The sequence below is a fragment of the Engystomops pustulosus genome, chromosome 10, assembly GCF_040894005.1.
Source record: "Engystomops pustulosus chromosome 10, aEngPut4.maternal, whole genome shotgun sequence".
In the NCBI taxonomy this organism is placed as follows: Eukaryota; Metazoa; Chordata; class Amphibia; order Anura; family Leptodactylidae; genus Engystomops; species Engystomops pustulosus.
The window spans coordinates 37684411-37710949 of NC_092420.1; the positions used below are offsets into that span (position 1 = coordinate 37684411).

General features: G+C 40.5%; 1 protein-coding gene across 2 annotated transcripts; it reads left to right on the forward strand.

The window, feature by feature from the left end:
* The first annotated feature begins 910 nt into the window (after positions 1-910).
* On the forward strand, positions 911-26539 carry DDX47 (DEAD-box helicase 47). Of its 2 annotated transcripts, none has more exons than XM_072126929.1 (12): positions 911-1057; positions 3639-3732; positions 4685-4873; positions 5380-5451; positions 6107-6225; positions 10002-10073; positions 15359-15475; positions 17033-17179; positions 18082-18219; positions 19200-19270; positions 22153-22282; positions 23919-26539. In XM_072126929.1, exons 1-12 carry the CDS (start codon positions 926-928, stop codon positions 24039-24041), a joined length of 1404 nt encoding a protein of 467 aa, XP_071983030.1. In that variant the 5' UTR covers positions 911-925; the 3' UTR covers positions 24042-26539. The 2 variants fall into 2 exon arrangements, with proteins under 2 accessions (XP_071983030.1, XP_071983031.1); XM_072126930.1 differs by lacking the exon at positions 911-1057 and adding an exon at positions 1132-1280.

The following is a 26539-nucleotide window of genomic DNA, read 5'->3' on the forward strand; positions in this document are numbered from 1 at the left end:
ATCCAGCGGCACGTTCTCCGACGCTGATTCGGGTTCTGCCGGCATTCACTAAGGTCCTGCGACGTCTGCCAGAGTTCGCTGGAATTCACCTCCTTCATTCCGGTGTATGTGAGTGCTATTTTTGCAACACAATTTAATTTTTTTTAATTCCGTGATTTTTCCGAATCCGTCAGGTTTTCCGACGGCCATGCCCCCCGATTTCAGTCGCGTGAAAGCCGGCGCCGGTACGCCACAGTCCGATCGCATGTGCCAGAATCCCGGGCCAATATGGTGCAAAACGGAACTATTTGGGAAACCCACCGTAAGTGTGGCCTTTGGACCCTCAGTAAATGAACCCCAATGGGTACCAGAAATTAAAAAACCAATAGCACACGGAAGAAAACAAGCTCTGTGTCCATATTAACAGGGGCGTAACTTGAGGGGGTGCAGAGGTTGCGATCGCACCCGGGCACGAGAGGTTTAGGGGTCCCTTATGGTGTCACTTTCCCATATGAGAAGACTATTGCTATAAACCATACATTATAGCCGGGGCCTGGCACAGACTTTGCACTGTGGCCCATCAGCTTCTAGTTACGCCACTGCATATTAACCTTATAATCAGATATATTTGGGCTCAATTCTTTGCACATTAATTATTCTTACAGTTAAAGCACTACTAAATTTTCACAATGAAGTATTTATTATAAGACAATCCAATGTCCTTTATCCTAGACTCTAAATTTACCTGTATCCCCAAACCCAACATGCCTTCCCTTAAAAACAAGGCTGATCTATCCATTCGCATAGTAGGATCACTAGTACAGGGCTTAAAATACAAGACTCCCTCTGTAAGATGCCCTCTGCCCGTTTTAAGGTACCAGCCTGTTTCACCACCGCGCAATGCCCTAACTACCATCTTTATCATAACTCTCGGGTGCAACAGCGCATGCTCCGAGTAACTGCATCACCCTGTCACGTGACTAGTCCCGGCGTGCACTGCTCGTTTCTTACAGCCAATATGGAGACACACGTGGAAGACCCGGTAATCGAGGAAGAAGAAAAAACCTTCCGAGATTTGGTAAGGACATGTTCACATTGTCTGTATTATTGCTTCATGGTAATGTTTCTTACGACTACAACCGGAAGGTGAGACGATTGTGTGTGGAGTCAGCAGTCCTTTGATACGTAATCTATTGCCTTACCTCTGGCGAACTACAATTCCCAGCAATGCCCTGACCGATTGCAAACTGTGGTGTGTTATCACAGGGTGGATCATGGCAGAAGACAGGCTGCACAACATGGTAATTCCGGGCTGAAAATAGTGTTTTGCCGAAAGCTTGCGGAAGAGGTGTGAGAGAAGGTCTCTGTAACTTTAGGCTGTGATGGTTTGCTTTGTACACTATGCAGCATATGGGCATACAGGGGTTTCAGCCGATTTGGATTTTTTTTCCACTTTGATGGATCTGCTTCTTTATTAAACTGCATATGTACAATACAATCCTGGCGTCTGCAAAATATGAAAACATTCTGACACAGTGCAGCTTTTCTTTAGAGTTGTAATCATTGTGTGTGATACTTAGCTGTGTACAGTAATTAACACAGTGGAGGATTGTATAATATTACACTGGAAGCAGGACGCTTGGGTTATAAAAAGTAAATGAAAGGGAACCTGTCACCATATTTTTTACAAATACAGCTAGTGACAGGTTCTCATAAAACTGACACTCGCACTAAAAATTACCCTGCATCAGAGTGGGAGTGTTCTGCTTGGCTGGCCCCTCCCATCTACTCCTCTATATATCCCATATATCTTCTCAGCATGTCACGTGACCAGAGTGATGTCATCTATAGTCCTTTACATTTAAAAAAATCTACCCCATGTATGTATCTGATCACATGAAATCACAGCATGCCTCCATGGACTTTTACTCCTCCCTATCCTCTATGGAGGCATGCTGTGATTTCATGTGATCAGATACATACATGGGGTAGACGTTTCAAATGAACATCACAATGGTCACGTGAAATTAAGTGGCCAATGATGTAACAGCATGCCCTAACACAGACCTGTCAATGAAGAACAGGCAGGCAAGGCAATGCTCTAAACACTGGGGCAGATTTATTCTAAAAGTAAAACTTACATGCGACTCACCTGGGGTGAGTACAACAATAGTAAAGGGGTCCATTATGTATAATGGGGCAGATTTAACAAGCTGTCTTAAAATAAAAATGTTCTTAGTTTCCCATGGCAATCAATTACAGCTCCCCTTAAATATTCATGAGCACTGCTAAAATGAAAGCTGGGCTGTAATTGGTTGCCATAGGCCACTAAGAACATTCTTATTTTAAGACAGCTTGATAAATCTGCCCTATTATACATAATGGACCCCTTTACTATTGTTGTACTCACCTCAGGTAAGTCGCATGTAAGTTTTTATAAACTGATTTTTTTAAATTTTTTTTTTTTAACATTGCAGACATGGAATAGAACAATTTAGTGATGAGGACTATGGTTATTATTCATATTTTGAATTGAAGTATTTATTTAGGGTGGGTTAATTTGTATGGCAGGTTCCCTTTAAGATAAATGTGGCTCATTGTAAGATTATGCACTTTGGTTGTGGGGAAAAAAAGTACAACTATATATTAAATGTTTAAAGGGAAAACTACCACTTGGGTGGTAGTCATTTAAAAGGCAGCTTCCATCACATTTACACTGATGGTATACTGTCCAAACGGGGGTAGAGACTTTGCAAAATAGCCAGCATGTAAATTTGGAAAGTCTACCATCAGTATGCCTTTAAACTAAAAATACATACCTGTCTGCATCTTCTACATTTTGGTGCCTATCTTCATTAGCCTTGACATGCTGGGATTCCTGCAAAAAAAAACCACTTAAAGCTGCTACTTGGCACCAGGCACTCCTGTGCACTGGCTTCCTGACGCTATGGGCTAATAATTATGCACACGCTCCAGAGGCGGTCATGATTATTAGCCAAGAGCGCCTGGGTGACATACACTGGAGGGTGCAGCGCTAAGTAGCAGCTTTTTCCTTTTTTTTTTCTTTTTCAGTAGTCAGTTTAGAACTTTTGTGTTTCAAAAAGCCCAAAGAAAATGGTTCATCTGGGCATCAGTGATGTTGCCTCTATATTGCCAGGCATCTGATGCCTTCAATCTAAACGCATGGATGTTCATTGGTTCAAGTTTTCCCCTTTTCTAACCAGTCAGACCACACATGGAATATTGTTTACAGTTTTGGGCTCAAGTGTATAACATCGATCTTGCTGAACACGAGCAGTTGCAGAGGAGACTGATCAAAGTAATTATGGGAATGGGTGGATTGCACATATTATCACATTTGTAGGTATTTGGAGAAAATACTTCCACAATGTGAACTAATTATAATGTACAGCTACCTGAATGGACAGTATAGAGACCTTTATGATCTTTATACACCTAGGAAGAGGGGAGACTATACATTTACAGTAAAAGTGGTTTTTCTATCTTTGTAGACTGGAATTCTGCTCAGTAGGTTCAGGGAGATTATGGTTGCATAATTATAGAATTTTGCGATGATTGAAGCAGCGGAAAGTTTAAGAAGGACCTGGATGCATTTCTTGAAAGCGTAATGATGACATGAAATCTTATTTATATTTTAGGGAATAACCGAAGTTTTATGTGAAACATGTGAACAACTAGGATGGAAGAAACCAACCAAGATTCAGTTAGAGGCAATTCCTATGGCCCTTCAGGGTAAGTTTATAACGATAACTCCTATTGCACACAATGAAAATCCAGTATATGCACACAAAATATATTGTGGCTCATTTGACCGCTTAATGAAGAGTTAAAGTAGGCAGCTACAATATCTTAATTTAGCATATTAAGATATGTTGTTTTCTGTGTAGTGTCCCTTTTAAAGGACTGTTGGCTGATTTAGAAGGTAGATCACACTTGGTCCCTCTGCTTTGACCCTCCAGTGAAGGTGCAGTTTCCAAGTTCCTTACTGCACCTTTACAAGGGAAATAAGGCGTTAAAGTAAATCAACAACTTAAAAAAAAAAATCTAAGGATACTCTCCACACTCCTATTCATCTTGATCCCGGTGCTTATCTTTGCTAAGCTTGACATGCCAGGATCACCTAGAAAAGAAACTTAGAATTAACAGCATGGAGCTATTCCCTTCACTATACAATTGACCAGCCTGTTCTGCACACACATCATATTTTCAGAATCATAAAACAATAAACTACAGACCTAAGGAAAGAGCAACCAGACCCCATGCGGCAGTACCAGTATTCCTGCCCTGATTGTGGCCCTTCTGCCACTTATTTGATTTCTACACAAATGCCTTGCAAGATGAGAGCAGCATGCTTACTTTGGGCTGTCACAGTTTTAGGCAAATAATGGGCTGCAAACAACAGTCCCCTGAGCCGTTGTTTCCTGCCCATATGTCGTCGACAGGTGATTGACGCTCATGCCTCAATGACAATAATAAAAGATTCCACCAGTCACAATAGGGACTGGAAAAAGCCCTGGTCCATCTTTTGTGGTTCATGTATGGAGCTGTGGAATCCAGAAACTGCATGCCCTATGTTCATAGTCAGGTGCATTTAAGCTTAGTCTGTGTATTATTCATTGTTTAATGTAAGGGAAATAATTTTACTTGTTGCTTTTTGTAGTTTATGATCTATTGCTTTATTTAGGTCGGGATGTCATTGGTTTGGCAGAGACAGGTTCAGGAAAGACCGGAGCCTTTGCGTTACCTATTCTACAGACATTGCTGGAAAACCCACAGAAACTTTATGCCCTGGTTCTTACACCAACAAGAGAATTGGCATTTCAGATTTCTGAACAGTTTGAAGCACTTGGTTCCTCTATTGGCGTAAAGAGCGGTATGTTTAATTTTACATTCAAGCTCCACCTACTCTGCTGAATACTTATTGGTAACATTAAAGGAGTATTCCCACATCTGCAAATTAACATTATTATTTGTATGATGAAAAATTATAAGATTTTCCAGTATACTTTCTGTATCAATTCCTCCCGGTTTTCTAGATCTCTGCTTGCTGTCATTCTATAGGAAGCTTCTATGATTACTTCCAGTGGAATGAAATCTGACCATGGTCACACAGGTGCATGGCTTGCTGGTATCATAGAGAGTACTACTACTGGGCGGGAATACTGTTTTAATGCTTTGTTTTTAAATTCTTAGAGAGTTGGCCACCTAATGTATTTATGTAACCTGTGGGGGCAGGAAACCACACAAGAAAATATTTTTAATATTTTTGTTACTTTAAATTTAAAATACTGTTAAAATGTTTGTGGAATAAATCATGCATAAAAATGTTCATATTTTGCGTTAAAACTAACTGTAATTTTTTTTAAAATTCTCATATAGCCGTTATCGTTGGTGGAATTGATATGATGTCCCAATCCCTAGCACTGGCAAAGAAGCCTCATGTTGTAATTGGTATAAATACTTTTTATTCAATATATTTCATTTAATATATTTCTTTTCTACTGTATAAGGCATACACAGCATCTGCACATCATCAAAGTTTAACACACATCAGTTAAGGCAAATTTATTATTGGATTGCACTAAGAAGAAATGTGTTTACCCCTCACTAGATATAGTGTGATTTTTGTTAATTAGCAAAACGTTTTATAAAGTGGTAAAACGATTTATAAGTGACAATCACACATACCTGTACAGCAAGCCAACCTTGTGTAAAGGGTTGTCTCATTAAAGACTACTATCCACAGTGTATGATCATATAAGGTTTCTGACTTTATCATATCATCTGTAATCATCCATATATACACCCTTATGTTTTATAAGGGGATCACTTTCTACTTTAAATTTCTGCATTTTATTTAGATTTGGGCAGTAAAAAGCAGTTTGGAAGGGGCAAAAATGTATATAATTGATGGGATGTAGTAAAAAGACTATACAGAAAGCTATGCAAAAATGTTCTGAGCTAGGCACATAAATGGTTTCTACATGGGCACTAGAACCCTATTGGAGATGACCTAGAGATGATATAATAAATATTTAGTGCAGTTGGAGGTTAGGGTTCTCATTTGGCTCTTACTGAATTAAACTTCTCCTTGTTTTTTGAATAGCCACACCTGGGCGTCTTGTTGACCATCTTGAAAACACAAAGGGATTTAATCTTCGAGCCATTAAGTACTTGGTCATGGATGAAGCTGACCGTATACTAAACATGGACTTTGAATCGGAGGTAAAATTATATAGTGCTTAAATGTAGTCTTTAACTCCTTCACAACTGTAAATATATGTCAGCCAGCCGTGAAGAGGTGTGTGGGGAGGACTCACAGTAGGTTTTGGTACCATTCGGGGAAGTTAGCCACTTAACAGTGGTGCATATTGGTGCCGCCACCTTAGATTGCCGTGACAGTTAGGCTATATTCACACTGCCGTTGCCCGTACCGTACCGTAGCAGGCAACGGCAGTGCACGGGGAGAGGAGGAGAGCGCAGCTCACCCCCGCCCCTCTCCATAGGAAGTAATGGCGCACGGCGCCGTATTACGGCAAAAGATGGGACAGGTCCTATCTTTTTCCGGGTACGGAGTGGTACGGTGCCGCACGTGTGCTGCACCGTACCGCTCCCGTAGGGCGCCGTGCGCCCATTGACGTCTATGGAGGACGTATATCGGCCGTATATACGTCCTCCATACGTTAATGTGAATGTAGCCTTAGGGAGCCTTTAACCCCTTAAGGACGCAGGGTTTTTCGCCTCATTTCTCGCTCTCCAACTTCAAAAATCCATAACTTTTTCATTTTTCCGTGTACAGACCTGTGTGAGGGCTTATTTTGTGCGTAACAAATTTTACTTTCCCGTAATGTTATTTATTTTAACATGCCGTGTACTGCGAAGCTGAAAAAAAATTCCAAATGTGGAAAAATTGAAAAAAAACCGCACGTGCGTCACGTTCTTGTGGGCTCAGTTTTTACGACTTTCACTCTTCGCTCCAAATAACACGCCTACTTTATTCTTTGGTTCGGTGCGATCGCGGTGATACCAAATTTATACAGGTTTTATTGTGTTTTAATACATTTTCAAAAATTAAACGAATGTGTACAAAAAAGAAAAAAATTTTTTTGCCATCTTCTGACGCTAATAACTTTTTCATACTTTGGCGCACGGAAATGTGTGAGGGGTCATTTTTTGCGAAATGAGGCGACGTTTTCATTGCTACCGTTTTGAGGTCTGTGCGACATTTTGATCATTTTTTATTTCATTTTTTATGTTATGTAAAAAGGTGTAAAAGTCGCATTTCGGACATTTGGGCGCCATTTCCCGCCTCGGAGGTCACCGCCGGCCGTAACCGTTTTTATATTTTGATAGATCGGGCATTTTGGGACGCGGCGATACCTAATATGTCTGTGATTTTTACTGTTTGTTATGTTTTATATCCGTTCTAGGGAAAGGGGGGTGATTTGAACTTTTAATATTTTATTAATTTTTTTTATTTTTTAAACTTTTTTTTTTCTTTTTTTTTTCACTATCTTTTAGACCATCTAGGGTACATTAACCCTAGATGGTCAGATCGCTGCTACCATATACTGCAATACTTCTGTATTGCAATATATGGCATTTTTGCAGCACATTCATTACAATGAGCCACTGGCTCATTGTAACGAATATGCAGCTGCCAGATAGCCTCGTGTCAAGAGAAGACACGAGGCTACCATGGCAACTGATCGCCACCCCCCGATGACGTTCGGGGGCGTGGCGATCAAAAAAAAGATGGCGGCGCCCACGCGCCGCCGTCTTTTAAACGCCGCCTGCGACTTTGCAGGCGGCGTTTAGGGGGTTAATAGCCGCGATCGGTGCAAGCACCGACCGCGGTTATTAGCGGTGGGGGTTTTATGCATTTTGCAAAAACCCCCACCTTTGTATGAAGAGGACTCAGCCCGTGAGCCCTCTTCATACACTCCTTATACCTCTGCGCCGTAGAGCTACGGCGCAGAGCGTTAAGGAGTTAAAAGACTCTCATAGCTGTCATTTGAAAACCTGTATTATAGTCTGTTGGAGACAGACTGTAATATAGGAGCACTATATTCACAATATACCGCAATACAGTAAGGGATCAAACCTGCTAAGTTTTAAGTACCCTAGGGAGAACAAAATAATAAAATAAAAAAGAATTAAAATTTCAAATCATTTCTCCCCCCCCCCCCCCTCATTCCTAAAGCAATAACTTTTTTTATTTTTACGTTTACACAATTGTGAGAGTTCTTGTTATTTGTGTCACAAATTGTACTTTTTAGTCGTGCCATTTAATATTTCGTGCAATGTACTGGAAAGCTGGGAAAAAATTCCAAGTGCATTGAAATTGACAATTATGGGCTCGGTTTTTACTGGTTTTATTCTGCGCATTTTCTTACTCTATTTTTTTTTTCTTTGGGTTTCTACTATCACAGGGATACTAAATTGATATAGGTTTTATTAGATTAAAAAAATATTATTTTGTACTTAAAAAATGTTTTCCAATTTTGCAACAAATTGAGTCTGATTGCTTATACTATATACAGCAATACTGAAATATTACTGCTGGCCAGATCATTACGAGTCTCAATAAGACTGTAGGCTGCCATGGCAACTGATCGGGGGAGGGGGGGGGGGCCATTGGCCATTCAATTGAATGGTAAGTAAGGTGCCGTGGTCAGGTTCCATCGCGACACTTAACAGGTTAACTGTCGCGATCATTGGCAGTACCAACTGCGGCAGTCACAGGCAGGTGTCAGCTGTATTATACAGCTGATACCCGCTGTGTTTGGAGAGAGCTCAGCCCGTGTAGTATGCCCTGCTGCCTGAAGGGGTTGAGGCACGAACAAAAAAAAAAGTTGCTGCATCTGGAGGGAGCGGAGTGAAAAATGGAAAAGCAAAACAAACTAAACTTAATCCACTAAATTGATTCATGTAATTTGTCATGAATCTCTGATCACTTCGGTACCCCTCACTGAACGGCTGAATGAACACAGAAAACAAAGCCAATAATGACCTTTGTATAGTCGTGAAGCTTAGCATTCAAGTGACTGAGCTACAGTAACGCAGCTTCTTGTAAATGAACAAGTTGTTTAGCAATACCAGCCAGGGCTGAGGAGTCGTGCAGCATCTTGTCTCCATGTTTGTATGCCACAGCATCAGGACGCAGAGCTGTGCAGGACAAGACTCTGAAGCAGTACAGTACAGGTCACAAGTACTTACCGCTCCTGGGTCCTCTCTGCTCTGTGTTCTGACACCACTGTATATACAGAGAAGAGTGACAGGCAGTTCCCAGCCTCCTGCATTGTTTATGAAAGCGCTCATTGTACTCAGCAGGGTGTGTGCCGCAACTTGAGACTTGACTGGGTGCATGTATCCTGTCGGGTGTGGGTTGTGTACCCCTCTTCTATTCTATTAGTTGAGAGGAATGTTTGCTGCACTTTATGTACATGCTTAGTTGCTCAGTAATGAAGTCCCTGGGAAGGAATTCCTGCACTTGCCTTATAAATGCTAGAGTGACGAGGAAAACCGGCTGTAGGAGTCCATGACCACTTTATTGAGTCAGAAGTTTGGCTTGCCCACTCTACAGCCCTGATTCCTGCATTCCAAATAAATGGAGGCCCAGAGATGAATGGGGTTGTCTAACAATATATCATATTGTGTCATATGAAAATAAAAGTACTCTAGCCAGCCGGCCAGCCCCTGCCCCCGGTATTGTGGCCAGCCCCTACCCCCCGGTATTGTAGCCAGCAAAAAAAAAGGTCCTCTTCTATTGATTGATGCCCCGGTATCAGCTCAGTGTTCTCAAGCATTCCGTCACAAGCACCATGCTGACAGACTTGTGTGGGTGTGGCGTCAGAAGGCGAGTACAAGGTTTTTTTCCTTGATTAGAGTATAAGCCAAGTTAGGGTTTTTCCATCATATTTTCTTTTGTGCTGTAAAACTCGTCTTTAACTTTTGGTTACATGTAATTTTTAAAAATACTTTTTTTTTTCCCTACACAGGTTGACAAAATCCTAAAAGTAATTCCGCGTGATCGTAAGACCTTTCTTTTCTCTGCCACAATGACAAAAAAAGTGAGTCTTTGTTGTGATTTTTCTCTTTGCATTCGGTACAATGCTCATTACCTGTTGTCAATGGCGTCCTCTATATAAACACTGCTCAACACTTAACCCCTACGGGACACAGCCTATTTTGGCCTTAAGGACGCGGTCCCATTTTTCAAATCTGACCTGTGTCACTATAAGTGGTTATAGCTTTGGAACGCTATGAGATATCCAGGGGATTTTGAGATTGTTTTCTCGTGACACATTGTACTTCAAATTAGTTTAAAAATTTGGATGAAATCTTTTGCGTTTAGTTATGAAAAAAAACAAAATTTGGCAAAAATTTTGAAAAATTCTTTATTTTCAACGTTCTAAATTCTCTACTTTTGATGCAGACAGTCATAGCACCCAAATAAATTCATAACTTACATTTCCCAAATATCTGCTTTATGTTGGCATGGTTTTTTAAGATTCCACATATTTTACTAGAATGTTATGAGGCTCAGAATTTAGGTATCATTTTTCACATTTTTTGTAAAATCGCCAAAACCCGTACTTAGATGGAGCTGCTCAACTTCTAATTGACACTGAGAGGCCTAAATAATAGCAAGACTCGTAAATTACCCCATTGTGGAAACTACACCCCTCAACGTATGAAAAACTACTTTTAAGAAGTTTGTTAACCCTTTACGTGTTTTATAGGGGTTAAAACAAAATGGAGGTGCAGTCTGCAAATTGTAATATTTTTTCACAATACACCCATTTTGGGTGGAAAATTAAACATTTAAAATGGATTAAATTAAAAAAGGCTCCACAAAGTTTGATACCCAATTTCTCCCGAGTACACAGATACTCTATATGTGGTGGTAACTTCTGTATGGGCGCACGGCCGGGCATAGAAGGGAAGGAGGCGCCATCCAAATCAGATTTGCTATGTCACATTGTACAGGCTATAATTTTTTTCTTTTTTTTATTGAGGACCTATAGGGGCTTATTTCTTTTGCCACATGAGATGCACTTTTCTGGTATGTAATTTTGGGGCATCTACAGCTAATTGGTGAGATTTAATTAACTCTTTGTTGGTGGAGGAAATGAAAATCATCAATTTTTAGGAAAATTTTTATGTGTTTTTTATTTGGCCGTTAACCATACCATAAAAATAGTATATTATTTTTATTCTATGGGTCGCCACGATTATGAAAATACTTCATTTATATATATTTTTTATTTTTTACCATTTTTACTGAATAAAAAGTAATTTGGCAAAATTGTTGTTAATTTTAGCATCACCGTCTTTCATATGTATAACTTTTTTATTTTTCACCTCACAAATCTGTTTAAGGGCTTATTTTTTGCAAGAATGATAGCTCTTTTTAGTGGTCTTATTTTAGATTGCGTAACTTTTTAAAATCACTTTTTTTAGAGCATTTTTAAAGGGCATTAATAAAAAATCATCTTTTTCAGAGAGAGTTTTTTTAGGTTGTTTTTTACGGGGTTCACTTTGCGGATCTAATAACAATTCTGTTTTATTATACAGATTGTTACGGACGCAGGGATACCAAATATGTGGGGGTTTTGTGTATTTTATTCAATTGTACTGAATAAAAACTAATTTGGAGAAAATCTTATTCATTTTAGCATCACCATCTTTTCATATGCATAACTTTTTTATTTTTTGGCTGACAAATCTGGTTAGGGGCTTATTTTTTGCGAGAACAGTTGTTCTTTTTAGTGGGCTTATTTTAGAGTGCATAAAATTTTTAAAATCACTTTTTAGAGCATTTTTTATAGGGTATTAATTAAAAATTATCTTTTTTCGGAACGTTTTTTGCGTTTTTTTCCTCCGGCGTTTACCGTGCGGGTCCAGTAACAATTCTGTTTTATTATGCAGATTGTTACGGACGCGGCAATACCAAACATGCGGGGGTTTTTTGTGTTTTTATGTTTTTTATACTTTATTAAGTTTTTTATGGGAAAGTGACATTTTAGGGGCTTATATTTTATGTATTTATTTTTTATTTATTATAATGTGTAGTGTTAAGTGTTTTTGCATTTTTTTTTACTTATACATACTTGAACTTAAACCAGTGATGCTCTGATCACTGGTTTAAGTTCAATACACTGCTCTACAATACTATTTTATTGTAGAGCAGTGTAAACTGTCTGAGCAAGCTTGCGCATGCTCAGACAGTTTACAGCCAGACCCGGAAGGGGTCTGGCTGCCATGGAGACCGGGCAGCTCCGGGGCACATGCCAGTCCTCGGAGCTGCCCGGAAGAGGATCGGATCCCCCGGTAAGCGGCACGGGGGATCCGATCCACAGCAGGAACACCCTTACACGCCGCGGTCATGCTTGACCGCGGCGTGTAAGGGGTTAACACCCGCGATCGGAGCCGGCTCCGATCGCGGGTGTTACAGCGCGGTGTCAGCTGTGATAGACAGCTGACAGCCGCTGCTTCTGGTACCGGCTCCGTTCGTGAGCCGGTCCCAGAAGCTAGACGTTATACTACGTCCCGGTGCGCTAAGCATCTAGCCCCGGGGACGTAGTATAACGTCGTGGTGCGCCTAGGGGTTAAACAACACAATATCCAAGTAAATCAAACTTATGTGAAATCAAACTGTCCACTTAGGTAGCAACACAGATTTACAATCAATTTCACAGGCAATTAGCAAGACACACTCAATAAAGGAGTGGTTCTGAAAGTGGAGACCACAGACCACTTCTCAGTACTTATGCTTTCTGGCTGATGCTTTTGTCAATTTTTAATGTTGGTGATGCCTTCACACTCATATCTAGAACCCACACAAGTGGCTCAGGTAGTGCAGCCAATCCATTATGGCACATCAATATGAGCTGGGGAAAGAAGGTTTGCTTTGTCTGTTTGGTAGTGTCCTGAGGGTGGAGTCTCTACCAGGACAAAGGCCAGTACACCAAAAGATGTGGAGGAGGGCAACTATCCAGCAGTAGGACCGCCACCTCTGCCTTTGTGCAAGGAGGAGCATGCGGATCTCTGCTAGAGCCCTGCAAAATGACCTCCAGCAGGCAACAAGTCTTCATTTGTCTGCCCGAAGGGTAGGAAACCAACTCCATGAGGATGGTATGAGGGCCCAACGTCCACAAATGGGGGTTGTGCCCACAACATTGCAGGACGCTTGGAATTTGCCAGAGAACACCAGGATTTAAAATTTTGCCACTGGTACCCTGTGCTCTTCCCAGATGAAAGCAGTTTCACACTGAGCACATGTGAAAGAGTCTGGAGACGCAGTGGGGAGCAATCTCCTGCCTGCAACATCCTTCAGCATGACCGGTTTGACACTGGGTCAGTAATTGTGCAGGTTGGAATTTCCTTGGAGGGCTGCACAGCCCTCCATTTGCTCGCCAAAGGTAGTCTGACTGCCATTAGGTACCAGGTTGAGATCCTCAGACCCCTTGTGACACCATATGCTGATGCGGGTTCCTCCTAATGCAGAACAATGATAGACCTCATGTAGTTGGAGTTCCATGGGCTGGCCCGCTCGTTCCCCAGACCTGAATCCAATTGAGTACATCTGGGACATCATATCTCACTACATCCACCAACGACATGCTGCACCACAGACTGTCCAGGAGTTGGCAAATGCTCTAGTCCAGGTCTGGGAGGAGACCTTTGGAGACCATCCGCAACTTCATCGGGAGCATGCCAAGGCATTTTAATGGAGGTTATACAGGCACATATAAGCCGCACACACAATGCTGAGCCTTTTTTGTCTTGTGTGTTTTTCCCACTTTCATTTTGTGGGTCACCTCCAAATCCAGGCCTCCATTGGTTAATAAATTTGTTTCCATGGATGGATGCATGTTTTGACGAATTTGTTAGCACACTCAACTTTGTACAGAACAAAGAATTCAATTACAATATTTCGTTCGGTCAGATCTGGAATGTGTTCTTTGAGTGTTCCCTTTTTTATTTATTTATTTATTTTTTTGCAATGTTATATTTTCAAGGAGGTCCAGAAGTAAGGACACTCCCAAATTAATTCAAAATAAAAGTTGGATATGCCATCACATGTCCAACTAGAATTTGATTAGATACCCAATGTTATGTACCGTCATACAGTATAAACCGTAAAAGCAAAACTCCTCTCAAAATTGTCCCACTAGGATGTCCAAAATGTTTTGGAATGTGGTTAGAAAAAGGGTGTGGTCTGAGGCAGATTGGGGCCCACTTTCTTTGTCTCCCACAAGCCATATTATAACTTTTTGACCATATTGTTCAATGCAGATTTGTTGCACTTGAAAGGTCTGTTAGTGTGCTGGGTATTGGAATCCGCTGCATTTCTGTCAGCTCATTGCAATCTACTTTTCCTCACATGATAATTTTGCAGCCACATCTGTCTTTGTAATGAAAGGAAAATGTATAATTTTGCCATCAGTAAAAGTACATGACATTTAAACATAGATTTGAGATACATGTCACATTATAAAATATCGACTTTGTGGTTCTGTGGCTGTCCCGGCATAAGTGTATAACATATTTATCTGAAAATTAAAAGAAGGGCAAATACCCAGTTTGCACACCACCCCACAAACCAACTGTTGTGTAAATGTATTCACAGTGAGTTGTAAAACTTGCCACAGGCCTTGAGCTGTTTTGAATCCATTATGTATACTTGAACCTGCAGGGAATTTCACTTTCCTTCCTGATATTCTAGTGCCCTCTTATTATATGGGAGACCTAGTTGCAGAACTGTGATTTTTATCTCTTGATATTATCTTAAATATATCCTAAGCTTTGCGTTTGACTGACAACTTTCATACACTGTTTGGTGTATGGGATAGTACATGCAATCCCCGGGTTATGTACAGGATAGGTTCCGTAGATTTGTGCTTAAGATGAATTAATATGTAAGTCGGAACTGTATATTTTATAATTGTAACCCCAGACAGAATTTTTTTTGGTGTCTGTGACAATTGGGTATTAAAAATGTTGGATTGTCATAAGAACCAGGGTTTACAATAAAGCTTAATTACATACACCTTTAACTCCTACAGCTGATCATTATAGCCTAAAGCTAAAGTAGATTAAATTACAAACATCGGAGGTCCGTTTGTCACTAGGATTAGTCTGTAAGTCGGGTGTACTTAAGTAGGGGACCGCCTGTATGTATAAGAGGTACTTGTTTGCCCTTTCGTAAAAAATTTGCTTTCCTACCTTGGGTCATTCATGTATAGTTTAAATGAGCAGAGCCTTACAAAGAAGGTTTTGTTGCCAGCACATGAGGTAATATGTTCACTTGACCCATTAATGCTAAATTATTTTGTTTTTCTTTACTCAGGTGCAAAAACTGCAACGTGCTGCTTTGCTCAACCCAGTGAGATGTGCAGTGTCCTCTAAATATCAAACAGTCGAAAAACTACAACAGTATTATATTTTCATCCCTTCCAAGTTTAAGGTATTGACTTTACTCATTTGGGGAAATTACATGAGAGGACTTTGTTACTTCAACCTGACAGTGTACTCTGTTGTGCCCTATCATGGCCTAAATGGGAACATCTGGATTCCATAATATTATAGTGGTGCCCCGAGAGAAGCTGAAGGCAGGGTAGCGCCTTGGACCGCCCCGTCTAGAATACACCAGACTTCTGTAAGCTAGATCTGACAATCGGACTGCTACGTAGTGGATTGTTTCCTAGCTCATCAGTATGTTCCGATAAAGCTACATATTTAACAATGCTATAACTGGGGGAGGGCAAGGGAACTGCTTACTTTAGTATAAGCAGCTAAGATGTTTTGTTCACCTGACAGGTCATCTTTAAATTTGCCATATTCTGGCGCTAATAACTTTTTTATACTACAGCATACAGATCCAATCAAATATGGTGGCGAATGAAATGCCTCCGGGAATGTTTACATGTTTAACACCCACCCACTGCCTTTGTGGTAGTCATTGATAACTATATTGAACCAAGTAAACTTGGTCTTTTTCATTAACATATTCATACAAAGGCAATCGGTTTACTTTATGTGAAGGTGAAATGCCCCATTAGCTACACTCTAATACACTCGATGATGTTGCTATTTTGGGACCTGTAGTTCACCAGAAACATTCAGTATGCATACAAAGTGGTGCCACTATTAACAGACATGTGAAGCTGAACCTCCGGGACGCCGGAGCAGACATTACTTTGTAAGAACTATTTTTTTATACTTTAGAAAGACTTAAAAGGTCTGAAGTTTGTATAATTGTTATCCATTGTATTTGCTATACCTATTTTTAGAAAATATTAATTGTAGTCTTTCGACTATGTCCCTCCAATATCTATGCAGTTTTGGGCACCTCCACATCATGTGAACCAAATCTGCATCAAACAGATCACATTTCGGGCATTTCTCATTCTTATCGATCCTAAAATGCAACATCTTAGGAGTGTAAAATACTGCATGAATCAAAAAAAAAAATTGGGATAAGGTATAGGACATGTTTTTAGTAACTTTTGAGATCATATTCAAAGAGTCCATCCATTCATTCATTGATAAATCCATGAATTCCTCTTTCCATTTGTTATAACTCTGAATGGCTGGACATTCTCTTTTCAATTGCTGATATACCTTTGCCATGAAACCTCTCCTATTGACTTGTTGGAATATCACCCTAAACATAATATGTTCCTCCCCAAGGACCACATACCTTTTTAGGCATACCTTTTTAGAAAAACTTATGTAGCCTTCGCAAATAGTTTAATCTTTGTGTAGTATCATTACTATAGGATATATGTTTTATTTTTTTTTATTTTTCTTTCACTTAAACAACACATTTGTATAAATTGTATAAATACATTGTATGAATCCAAATTTATTACCTTTTTGTATGCAATACTTTTGGTCTTGTGATGCCCCCTATGTAACAGTTTTTTTTAGATGTGTTTTTACTTTTGTTACTGTTATTTTTTTTTCTCCTACAAGTGTGGTTTAGCTTTATTTGTTTTTTCTTTGTGATCCTTGCCTCCAGGACAGCTATCTTGTGTATATCTTGAATGAACTAGCTGGAAATTCTTTTATGATCTTCTGCAGCACATGTAACAATACACAGCGTATTGCCCTTTTGCTGCGTAATCTTGGATTCACAGCTATTCCTCTTCATGGGCAAATGAGTCAGGTAAGATTGAATTATAATGAAACTTTTTTTTTTTTTCTTTGCGTTCTCCCAGTGAGATAAAAGGAGCTACGGAATTATGATGCAATGCATTTTTGGAACCTAATTTCTGAGTAATATAGTTTATTTATATTCACTTTAGCTGTTCTTAGCTCCTTGCCAGAATAAAGAGCCGAGTCCCAGTTGTGGGCTATTTCAAAACCAAATGGCTGTCTGCTCCTGCATCCCTTCTTAAATGCTTTAGGCCCAACCTCAGGCTCTCCTGTTGCTGACGTTGGCACTCTGCCTCAGTCATGCGCAGTGTAGACCTGTTGTCCCTTGTATGTTTAACATGCATTTGGCTGGTTTGAATGGGTTTTCTCTTCATTTCTGGAAGTGTAGCCGTGAAAATGTTAACAGAGCTTCTTACACTTTCAGAAATGGAGAAAACCCATTCAAACCAGCCAAACACATTGTAAATATGCAGTAACACATGCATTTTTGGGGCGTTTAAAAATGCACTGTGTGAGATGAGAACGGGCAGCTCTTCTTCACTTCTCAGTGCACATGACCGAGGCAGGGAACTGCGGTGAGCTGATGTCAGTGATAGGAGAGCCTGTGTGAGAAAGAGGGATGGCCTGGATGTGTGTGGAGGGAGCATATTAGCTGACCTGGCTTCCTGCCAGAATTCAGGGCTTAGTCCCAGTTGGGGGGCATTTCCAAACTAAAGTCCTTCTAAAAAAGTTATATTACTCAGAAATGAGATAAAAGCAGCTTTGGAATTATAATGCAATGGACTTTGGGAACCTGTCATTGTTGAAAAACATCCTGGTGACAGGTTCCATTTAAAATCTGCCCCATAGGTTTTTTTAAACCTCTGTGAAATGAAAGCAAATATATAGCTTATATTCTCCTCTTGTCTGCAGAGTAAGAGACTTGGTTCTCTAAATAAGTTTAAGGCCAAGTCCCGTTCAGTTCTCCTGGCCACTGATGTTGCAAGTCGAGGTCTTGACATTCCACACGTAGATGTTGTTATCAACTTTGATATTCCAACACATTCTAAGGTATGTATTGTTGATTAAGGTCTGCAGTAAGTAATCATTTGTTATAATCCTTGTATATTTACATAATGGGTTATCCATCTAAATAAAGTTTATTTTAAAGAGGACCTGTCGCCCTAAAAAAATGCTCTAGAAGCTTTCTAAAGTAAGCGCTGCACTCCCATACCCTGAGAACGCCGGATCAAGCTAACAGCTAGGCGTATTCATAAGGGGGTGGTCCGAGGCGCTGCTTCTTCCCTGGACCACCTCTCCCGTGCCATAGGCCGGCGGTGACTGCCAGGCTTCATGCAGCAGTGACCGCCTCCTCATATCACCTCACGTGAATACGCCACACCACCGTAAACTCGGTCCGGCGTTCTTAAGGTATGTCACTGCAGTGTTCGCTAGCTTTATTGGAAGGTTCTGATTACGGGTTCTGTGGTGCCGACGGAGATAGCCATGTGTGGGCCACTTTACCTCATGTTTTTGTTATGTCCAAGGGGCAGGATGTTGGGTAATTTACTTCTTTGTCGTTTGTCTGCCAGCCAGACATTGCTGTCCATAAAATGGCTGCAGATAGAGGGTCATGTGATCTCCAACTGTCCATGCACAATCGCCAGTTAGAGATCACATGACCCTCCATCTGCATTTTATGGTCAGGAATCTCTGGCTGATAAGATAAAAGACTGGATGCTTCACTTTACATATCAAGTAAGATAAGATTGACTATATATGGAGCGCCATGGAGATGAGGAGAGCATTTGTGCAACTTTCTGCTCTATGCATTTGGGATGCAATGGACCGCCATTCTTGTGATCCTTGGTTGTCCCATCACTGAGTCCCCTCCCCACCAATCGGCAAGTTAGCCCTTATTCTGTGAATAGGGGTTAACTTGTTGGCCACAGACAACCCCTTTAAAGTAGTTAAAGCTTTAGTTATTAGGGAGATGCAGTGGAAAGGTTTCTTCTTTTTGCTAATTTATTAATTTGTTTTTTCTCTTCCAGGATTACATACACAGAGTAGGCAGAACAGCTCGTGCTGGAAGATCTGGAAAAGCTATTACTTTTGTAACACAGTAGGTTTTGTTTTGCCTAATCATATGCAATATTTCAATGGACATACATCGGGGTTGAATGAACATAATAAAGATTCAGGCTCTGTTCCATTGTGGATGAGCCATATGTATGAACTTCGATGAGCAGGTTCCCTTTTAGTCTCCTTAACCTGGGCTCCCTAATCCTTTTACGGAACTCTAAGGAGTCCAGGGTACACGTTACTGAACGGCCTTGTTTTAATGGTCCTAAAATGCACTGAAATAAAAATTATAGTGTACTTGCCTTGTTTTTTAACTGGTGATCCAGTATTGCAGCTCCTATGGGGCTTCTTGTCTCCGTTAAAGTTGGGGCTGTCAGGCACTGTTCTGTAAACTGTATGCCGCCACTCATTGGTGTCAAATCCCAGCTGCATTATAACAGAGGTCCGGAGCTCAGCCCTGTATCACTAGAGGAGAAACAAGCTAAAGACACTGTTATTATGGTTGAATAAAACTCACTCCTGATAGTATGTGGTTCAAGTAAGGGAATGGTATTTAGTTTCAGCAAAATTTTATTGAAGGCAAACAGAATGGTGCCTTACAATAGGTCATGGCAAAACATATACCCCTCGCAGGGGGAATTCAGAGTTTGGTATGATACATAGTCAGCTACTGTATCAATCAAAAATAGAGAGAAAACAGAACATTGGCATGGAGACATGGAAATGGGATTAGTACAAGATCAGTATAGTTGTATATGTGTCAGTATAGATAACCGGAATAGCCATGTATATAGATATGCCATGTGAGATTACTAAAGGTTATAAGGGGGATAGAGCTAGAGCCCTCTCAGGGGTTGGTGAAGAAAATACTTGGCACTCAAATGTGATGCAATCTTCTTTCAACAAAAATGATATTTACATTTGACTTTCAGTATGCAATCCAGATCCAATCCTACCTTTGGCAGCTCCAGGGACCAATGTGTGCCCAACACTGCCTCTGAACTCTGAGCATGCGTCTGCTCTTTAGTTACATAACACACTGTAATATGTTTTTATTTCAGTGTGTAAAGGCTTGAACAAGCAATCCAAGTCCAAGGCTTTAAAAAAAAGTTTTGTCAGATTTGCTAGAAAAACTGAAGTGTTAAATTTCATAGAAGATCTATGTACTGGCACCAGTGGGCTAGAGCCGCTAGATATCTACCCTCATCTTTAGAGTTTTTTCACATAACATAATGAAAGGTGCATTTTACTTCATGCATTTTAAGTGAACTGACTGTTTACTTGTTTTCAACTATATATAAATACTTAAAATATAACTTTTAATCCCAATGTCACTTAAAACCATAAAAGATCTACTAAGAAAAACATAAACAAAGATTCTGGTAAGGTCTGCCACTGCTCATGTCAAAAAGAAAGAGTATTACCATCTAGGCAGCAGTCTATACACTTTCCTTCCAGGTTCGGTACACAGGTAGTGCCCAGGGAGCATGTTAGTTCACCCTCATTTCTATCTGGCACCTATGTTCCCCAAGTGTACAGCTCCCGCCCTTACAAGGGCAGTACCCAGATATCTGACCCTTGTGTAGGTAACAAGCACCCCACTTCCAAACGCTCCCTGCGCATTACATCTTCTCCATCTGACTCTTCAAGTAAGAATAATGAAAAATCCCCCTCCTGACTGCTAAGGACCAGGTAGGAACCTGGTCCAGAGGGGTATCTATAGTAAGACAATTCAATGGTAACTGTTAACTCATTGACAAATAATTTACCCCACTGTTATACAGGGCTATGAGTTTGTTGCTGGGTAAGGTGTTACATTACTACCTCTGTTAGATGTCCCATGGGAGGTTACCTATTACATCATTCGGAATAAAAGTTATGTTTCAAGTATTAAGAGTACCGTGCTTTGCATATAAATCTTGATATTCTGGTACTGAGACTGGTCTACATAGGCACACAGGTCTTTTGGGGGTTTTTTTGTCCTACTATATATAACTCCTTCACAAATGCCATTGTAATTAAATAACATTCATTTTGTCAGTGAATTTAAAGGGATTATCTGGGTGTTAAAAAATACTGAGGGCCGAGCTGGGGTGGGCTAGTTAAACATGTACTTGCCTCGTCTGGCGCTGCCGATGTCCTGTGCCGCGGTCAGTCTCTTCTGTGCGCTGGTTTGTATACAGGGGCGCACAGGAGCTTCCGGCTGACTGGAAGCTCCCATCCGACACCATCTCCCAGTGCTTACAACGCTGAGAGATAGGGACGGATGAGAGGAGCCGGCCACATCGCGGACCGGAAGCTCCCTGTGCGCGGCTTCTGTGCCCCTGTAAACAAACAGGAGTACGGATCTGGGCACTGTCATCCTTACATTTTACAGGCAAAGAAGTCCATAGATCGAAGTACAAAATAAGTTTTATTAAATGGAAATTAAGTGCAGGGGCTACTCCTATAGTCTATGCAAAGTTTGGGGGTTATGGCTGTTACACAACCCTAATACTCTACAGAGATGCTCTCTTGCGTGTTCACAATTCTCCTATGCTGGAGCAAGGGCTTGCACATACTTTGCATATGTGGACCTGCATTCCTGATGTTTTAAGCATTCCTGGAAGACATAGGAGGCATCCCTGCAGAGTATGAGGGTTGTGCAATAGCCATAACCCCCAGACCTTGCAGAGACTATGGGATGCCCACAGTAGCCCCTGCACTTAATTTGCATATTAGGATATTACAAAAAAAGAAGCCCGTACAGTGAAATATGAAAAAGTAAAAAATGCATTTCTTGATGACACTGGCCAGGGAAAACTGGCATTGGATCTATTTTAGTAAGTAGGTTCCAGATGGTAGGTTTCATTTAATCTTCTTATCTTTTCAATAATTACAAGATCTTGAAAGTTAATATTGTTTTGTGATTGCACTTTTAAGGTATGACGTGGAGCTGTTTCAAAGAATAGAACACCTGATTGGCAAAAAGCTTCCATCCTTTCCAACCCAAGAAGAGGAAGTAATGATGCTAAATGAGAGAGTTACAGAGGCTCAGAGGTTTGCTCGCATAGTAAGTTCAATGAATCTCATTCCATGAATGTGTGTTTTGCGAGTATGGAGAGGGCTCATGGGCAGCCACCTGATAACTATTTGAATTCCTCCATCAAAGTGACAGAGGCATTTAAATGTTGCATGAAGAGGAGAAAAGGGGTTAAACAGTTTACTTGCATTGGTACCAGGGCACCTTTTTGTTACATAAGCTTTAAAATGTCTCTTTGGGTTAGTTTTGGTTCCCTTTAAAGTACTGCTAGAGGCCAATATTCAATTCAATACCAAACTAAGTAACCATATGTTTACATATGCAGTACGAGTATCCCTATATTGTTCCTTTTCATGCCTGTAAAGTTACACAGTTGCAAAGTTGACTCTCCATCTATGCAAATGATTCCATGCAAGTCCAATAAGTCTTTTCTTTGAGCTGAGTCTGGCATTTCATGTCCTTCCTGCTCTGCTGTGCCTTCAGATCATTCCCTTCCGCCTCCAGAATGAGACACACTGGCTGTATGATATACTGAAGAAAATTTCTGAGGGAGGGGTTGAACACGCTTTAGAGAATCCCTGAGGGAGGAGGGAGGGATGGAGGAGTCACACACACAAGCGCTCATTCCTGATGGAAGAAGAGTTCACCTGGCTGAAGAGAAAGCAGGCCCCCTGTCAATCAAGTAGTTGGAACTGCCATTACAAGTGATGTTCTAGGCATGTCTTGCATACTTTATCAGGTCTGAAAGCTCATAGCAGCCAAGTGGATACAACCGCTTCCCCCCACTGTGAAAGAGCTGAAGGAGCGATGTAATCAGATAAGAAAAAGGAGTATGTAGAAAAAGGAAAGCCATGAAAAAGTTTGATACCATATGGGGTCCTTGGATTGCTACACTGGGTCGCCCCTCTAGGTTTCTACGGTCTCCCATCCTTTTCGGATTACATCTATCAGCACCCTTACACACTGACAGTACTGTGCTTTGTCAGATGTTTTACACAGTCCGTTCCTCCAATCCTTGCTGAGAGTCGTGTGCAATAATGTGCCAATACAATCCATTTGTGCAATGGGGGAAAAAAAGCAATTCTCAGAGGCCTTCCTAGTCCTGTCAGTTTTTCATTGGATGATTTTGGGCAAGTGGCCTGAGGAGGAAAAAAAATACATCTAGTCACAGCCACTTAATAATTGTATCCCTTGAAATGACTTTCTGCGATTGAAACGCGCGTCGGGGTGCACGCCAGGTAAAATCATGTCCTTCCTTTTGTCACATTAGCTCTTACTCTGTTGTATTACATACATTCATTTATCATTGGCTGTGGTTCAGTTTTTGTGACACTTGCTATTACACCAGTGTGTCTGCAAGCTACATATGGGTTTCACACTATCATTATTTTACTTTTACCTCTGTTGAGAACTGCTTACTATACTCATGGGTCTTTATCACTGTATGCTATGTGTCTACATCATATGTTTTAGGACTTATTACCTGGCGTGCTTTTTGTATCTTTTCTGAGATGCTTCTCAGTCTTTTTTTATACATTTTTGTTGTCCACTAATAAAGATTTACATTTTTGTGTAATTGTAGTGAAGCCTTGTTTTTTCCTCTTGTTTTCTCCCTTTTGGTATTTTGCTATAAATTTCAAATCAAATTCATATTTTGCTATTCTAGGAACTAAGAGAACTAGGAGAAAAGAAAAAACGACCTCGGGACGACAAAGGCGATGATACAGAAGGCTCTTCAGGAGTAAGAAAAAAAGTTGCAGGAGGAAAATTCAAAAAGAAAGCTCACTGAAAAGGAAAATAAACAAGGCAAAAACCTGAAATATTCCATGAGGAACAAGGACATTTTTTTCATTGGACAGCTTTAAAATGATCAAAAACTTATTTTGTGGCACCATTCTAGTGAAAATGATTTGCTTGGTTTCTTAACAAAATACTCATTTAACATCTTATTAGATTACCAATTTGTTATAGTTTAGTATTTTAAACTATATTTATGATCATTTCAGATTGGTTCTAGGTATTTGAGGCTTTTTTTTTTTTTGAAGGTTAAAGTCTTGTTACTATGTCAACATAAGCTTTAAACATTTATGCTTGTAAATATAATACACCAACATTTTTAGAACTGAGTTAAGTAACATGCATCCTCTTGTGTTTGCCTGAATTTTTATATTCAGTAGTTTTATTTTTAAGTTTTTTTGTGTATTTAATTGCATCTGGCAACAAGCGGTCCCCAACCACCAACTGTGACCAAAGAGCTTCAACTTAACCCCTAACGCAGAGGTGCAGGGAATGTATGAAGAGGGCTCACAAGCTGAGTCCTCTTCATACAAGGGTGGGGGTTCTTGCACATTGCAGCAAACCCCCACCGCTAATAACCGCGGTCGGGTGCTTGCACCGATCGTGACTATTAACGTTGCCGCCGGTGGCATTTAAATAAGGCGTGTGGGCGCCGCCATCTTTATTCCAATCATCGCTCCCCCGAACATCATCGGGGGGGCGGCGATCGGTTGCCATGGTAGCCTCGGGTCTTCGTTTGACCCGAGGCTACATGGTTTCTGCAGATTCGTTACAATGAGCCAGTGGCTCATTGTAATGAATGACCTGCAAAAATGCCATATATTGCAATACAGAAGTATTGCAGTATTTGGTAGGAACGATCTGACCATCTAGGGTTAATGTACCCTAGATGGTCTAAGAAATAGTGGGGAAAAAAAAGTGTAAAAAATTCAAATCATCCCCCTTTCCCTAGAACTGATATAAAACATAATAAACAGTAAAAAAAAAAAAACATATTAGGTATCGCCGCGTCCCAAAATGCCCGATCTATCGAAATATAAAAATGGTTATGGCAGGCGGTGACCTCAGAGACAGGAAATGGCGCCCAAATGTCCAAAATGCGACTTTTACACCTTTTTACATCACATAAAAAATGGAATAAAGTGGTAGCAATGAAAACGTCGTCTCATTTTGCAAAAAATGACTCCTCCCCCAGCACCGTACCTCAAAGTATGAAAAAGTTATTAGCGTCCAGAAGATGGCAAAAAGTTTTTTTGTCCACATTCGTTTAATTTTGACTGTGATTTGACTGTGCGCTCCAAATAACACCTCTGCTTTATTCGGATCGCACAGTCAAAGTTGTAAAAACTGAGCCCACAAGAACGTTTTTTTCAATTTTTCCACATTTGGAATTTTTTTTCCAGCTTCGCAGTACATGGCATGTTAAAATAAATAACATTACGGGAAAGTAAAATTTGTTACACACAAAATAAGCCCTCACACAGGTATGTACACGTAAAAATGAAAAAGTTAAGGATTTTTGAAGGCGGAGAGCGAGAAATGAGTGAAAAAACCCTGCGTCCTTAAGGGGTTAAAGGAAACCTACCATGTAATTTGATGCATTATGAAGCAAACATACCTTGAGAATGTTGTAGCTACACTGATGCAGGATCATATCTTGGCTAACATAACATTCAGGACCTTGGGAAAGCTGGGTCAGCATGTAACACATTACATGTGAGCGCTTGGAATTACAAATGGCTGCTAAGTAAAGAATGACTAAGCACAAGTAGTCAAGCACTAATCAACCTGAGCTGTATCACTCATACACAGCAGCTGGGGGATGGTGCAGCAATTATTTCTTTTGTCTGGCAGGAAGAAAACTGCAGGAGGTGATGATGCAATCAGAGAGAAACTCTCCTGCTACGAGAAGTGGGAAAGCAAGAGCAGACATAGAAGCCACAAAGCTTTATTATGATAATGTTTTATCTGTTTTAGCAGCAAAACCACTTAGCTCAGGGATTAACCAAGATCTGATTCTGCATTTGTGTAGCTACAGCATTCCCAAGGTATGTTTGATTCATAATGCATCAAATCAAATTGTAGGTGTGCTTTAAAGATAAAAAAAAAACCCTCTATACTTGCTTCCGGATTCTTCTCCCCGTGGGACCTGGAGCCGCAGGAAGAAGAAGCCGGTGGTAAGTATAATTTGAAGCTCTTTCGCCATGGCTATGTTGTGGACACTTCATTAATGGGGAGAGGAGGCTGCTGCCTGACATTTTATTAGTGAGGGGTGTTTACTGCAGGACATTTTATTAGTCAGGGGGAGGCTTTTTGTTTAGTTTTTTTTTTTTGTGGTAATGTTAGGTGCCTTGGCTTGTATTTAAGTATGTGCAGTGTGAATAATGTTTTGCCTAGTGAAAAAGCCAAAAACAAGGTGATTTCAAAGGGGGGTGTTGTCACTTTCCCATTTGGGCCTGTATTGTCTTGGATATAGGTGTCACAAACTTC

Excerpts from the sequence above, each read along its gene's own strand:
- DDX47 (XM_072126929.1), top strand. The coding sequence starts at position 926 with ATGCTCCGAGTAACTGCATCACCCTGTCACGTGACTAGTCCCGGCGTG. Across the intron at positions 3,733-4,684 it reads AATTCCTATGGCCCTTCAGG|GTCGGGATGTCATTGGTTTG; the intron begins GTAAGTTTATAA and ends TGCTTTATTTAG. Across the intron at positions 19,271-22,152 it reads GCTATTACTTTTGTAACACA|GTATGACGTGGAGCTGTTTC; the intron begins GTAGGTTTTGTT and ends TGCACTTTTAAG.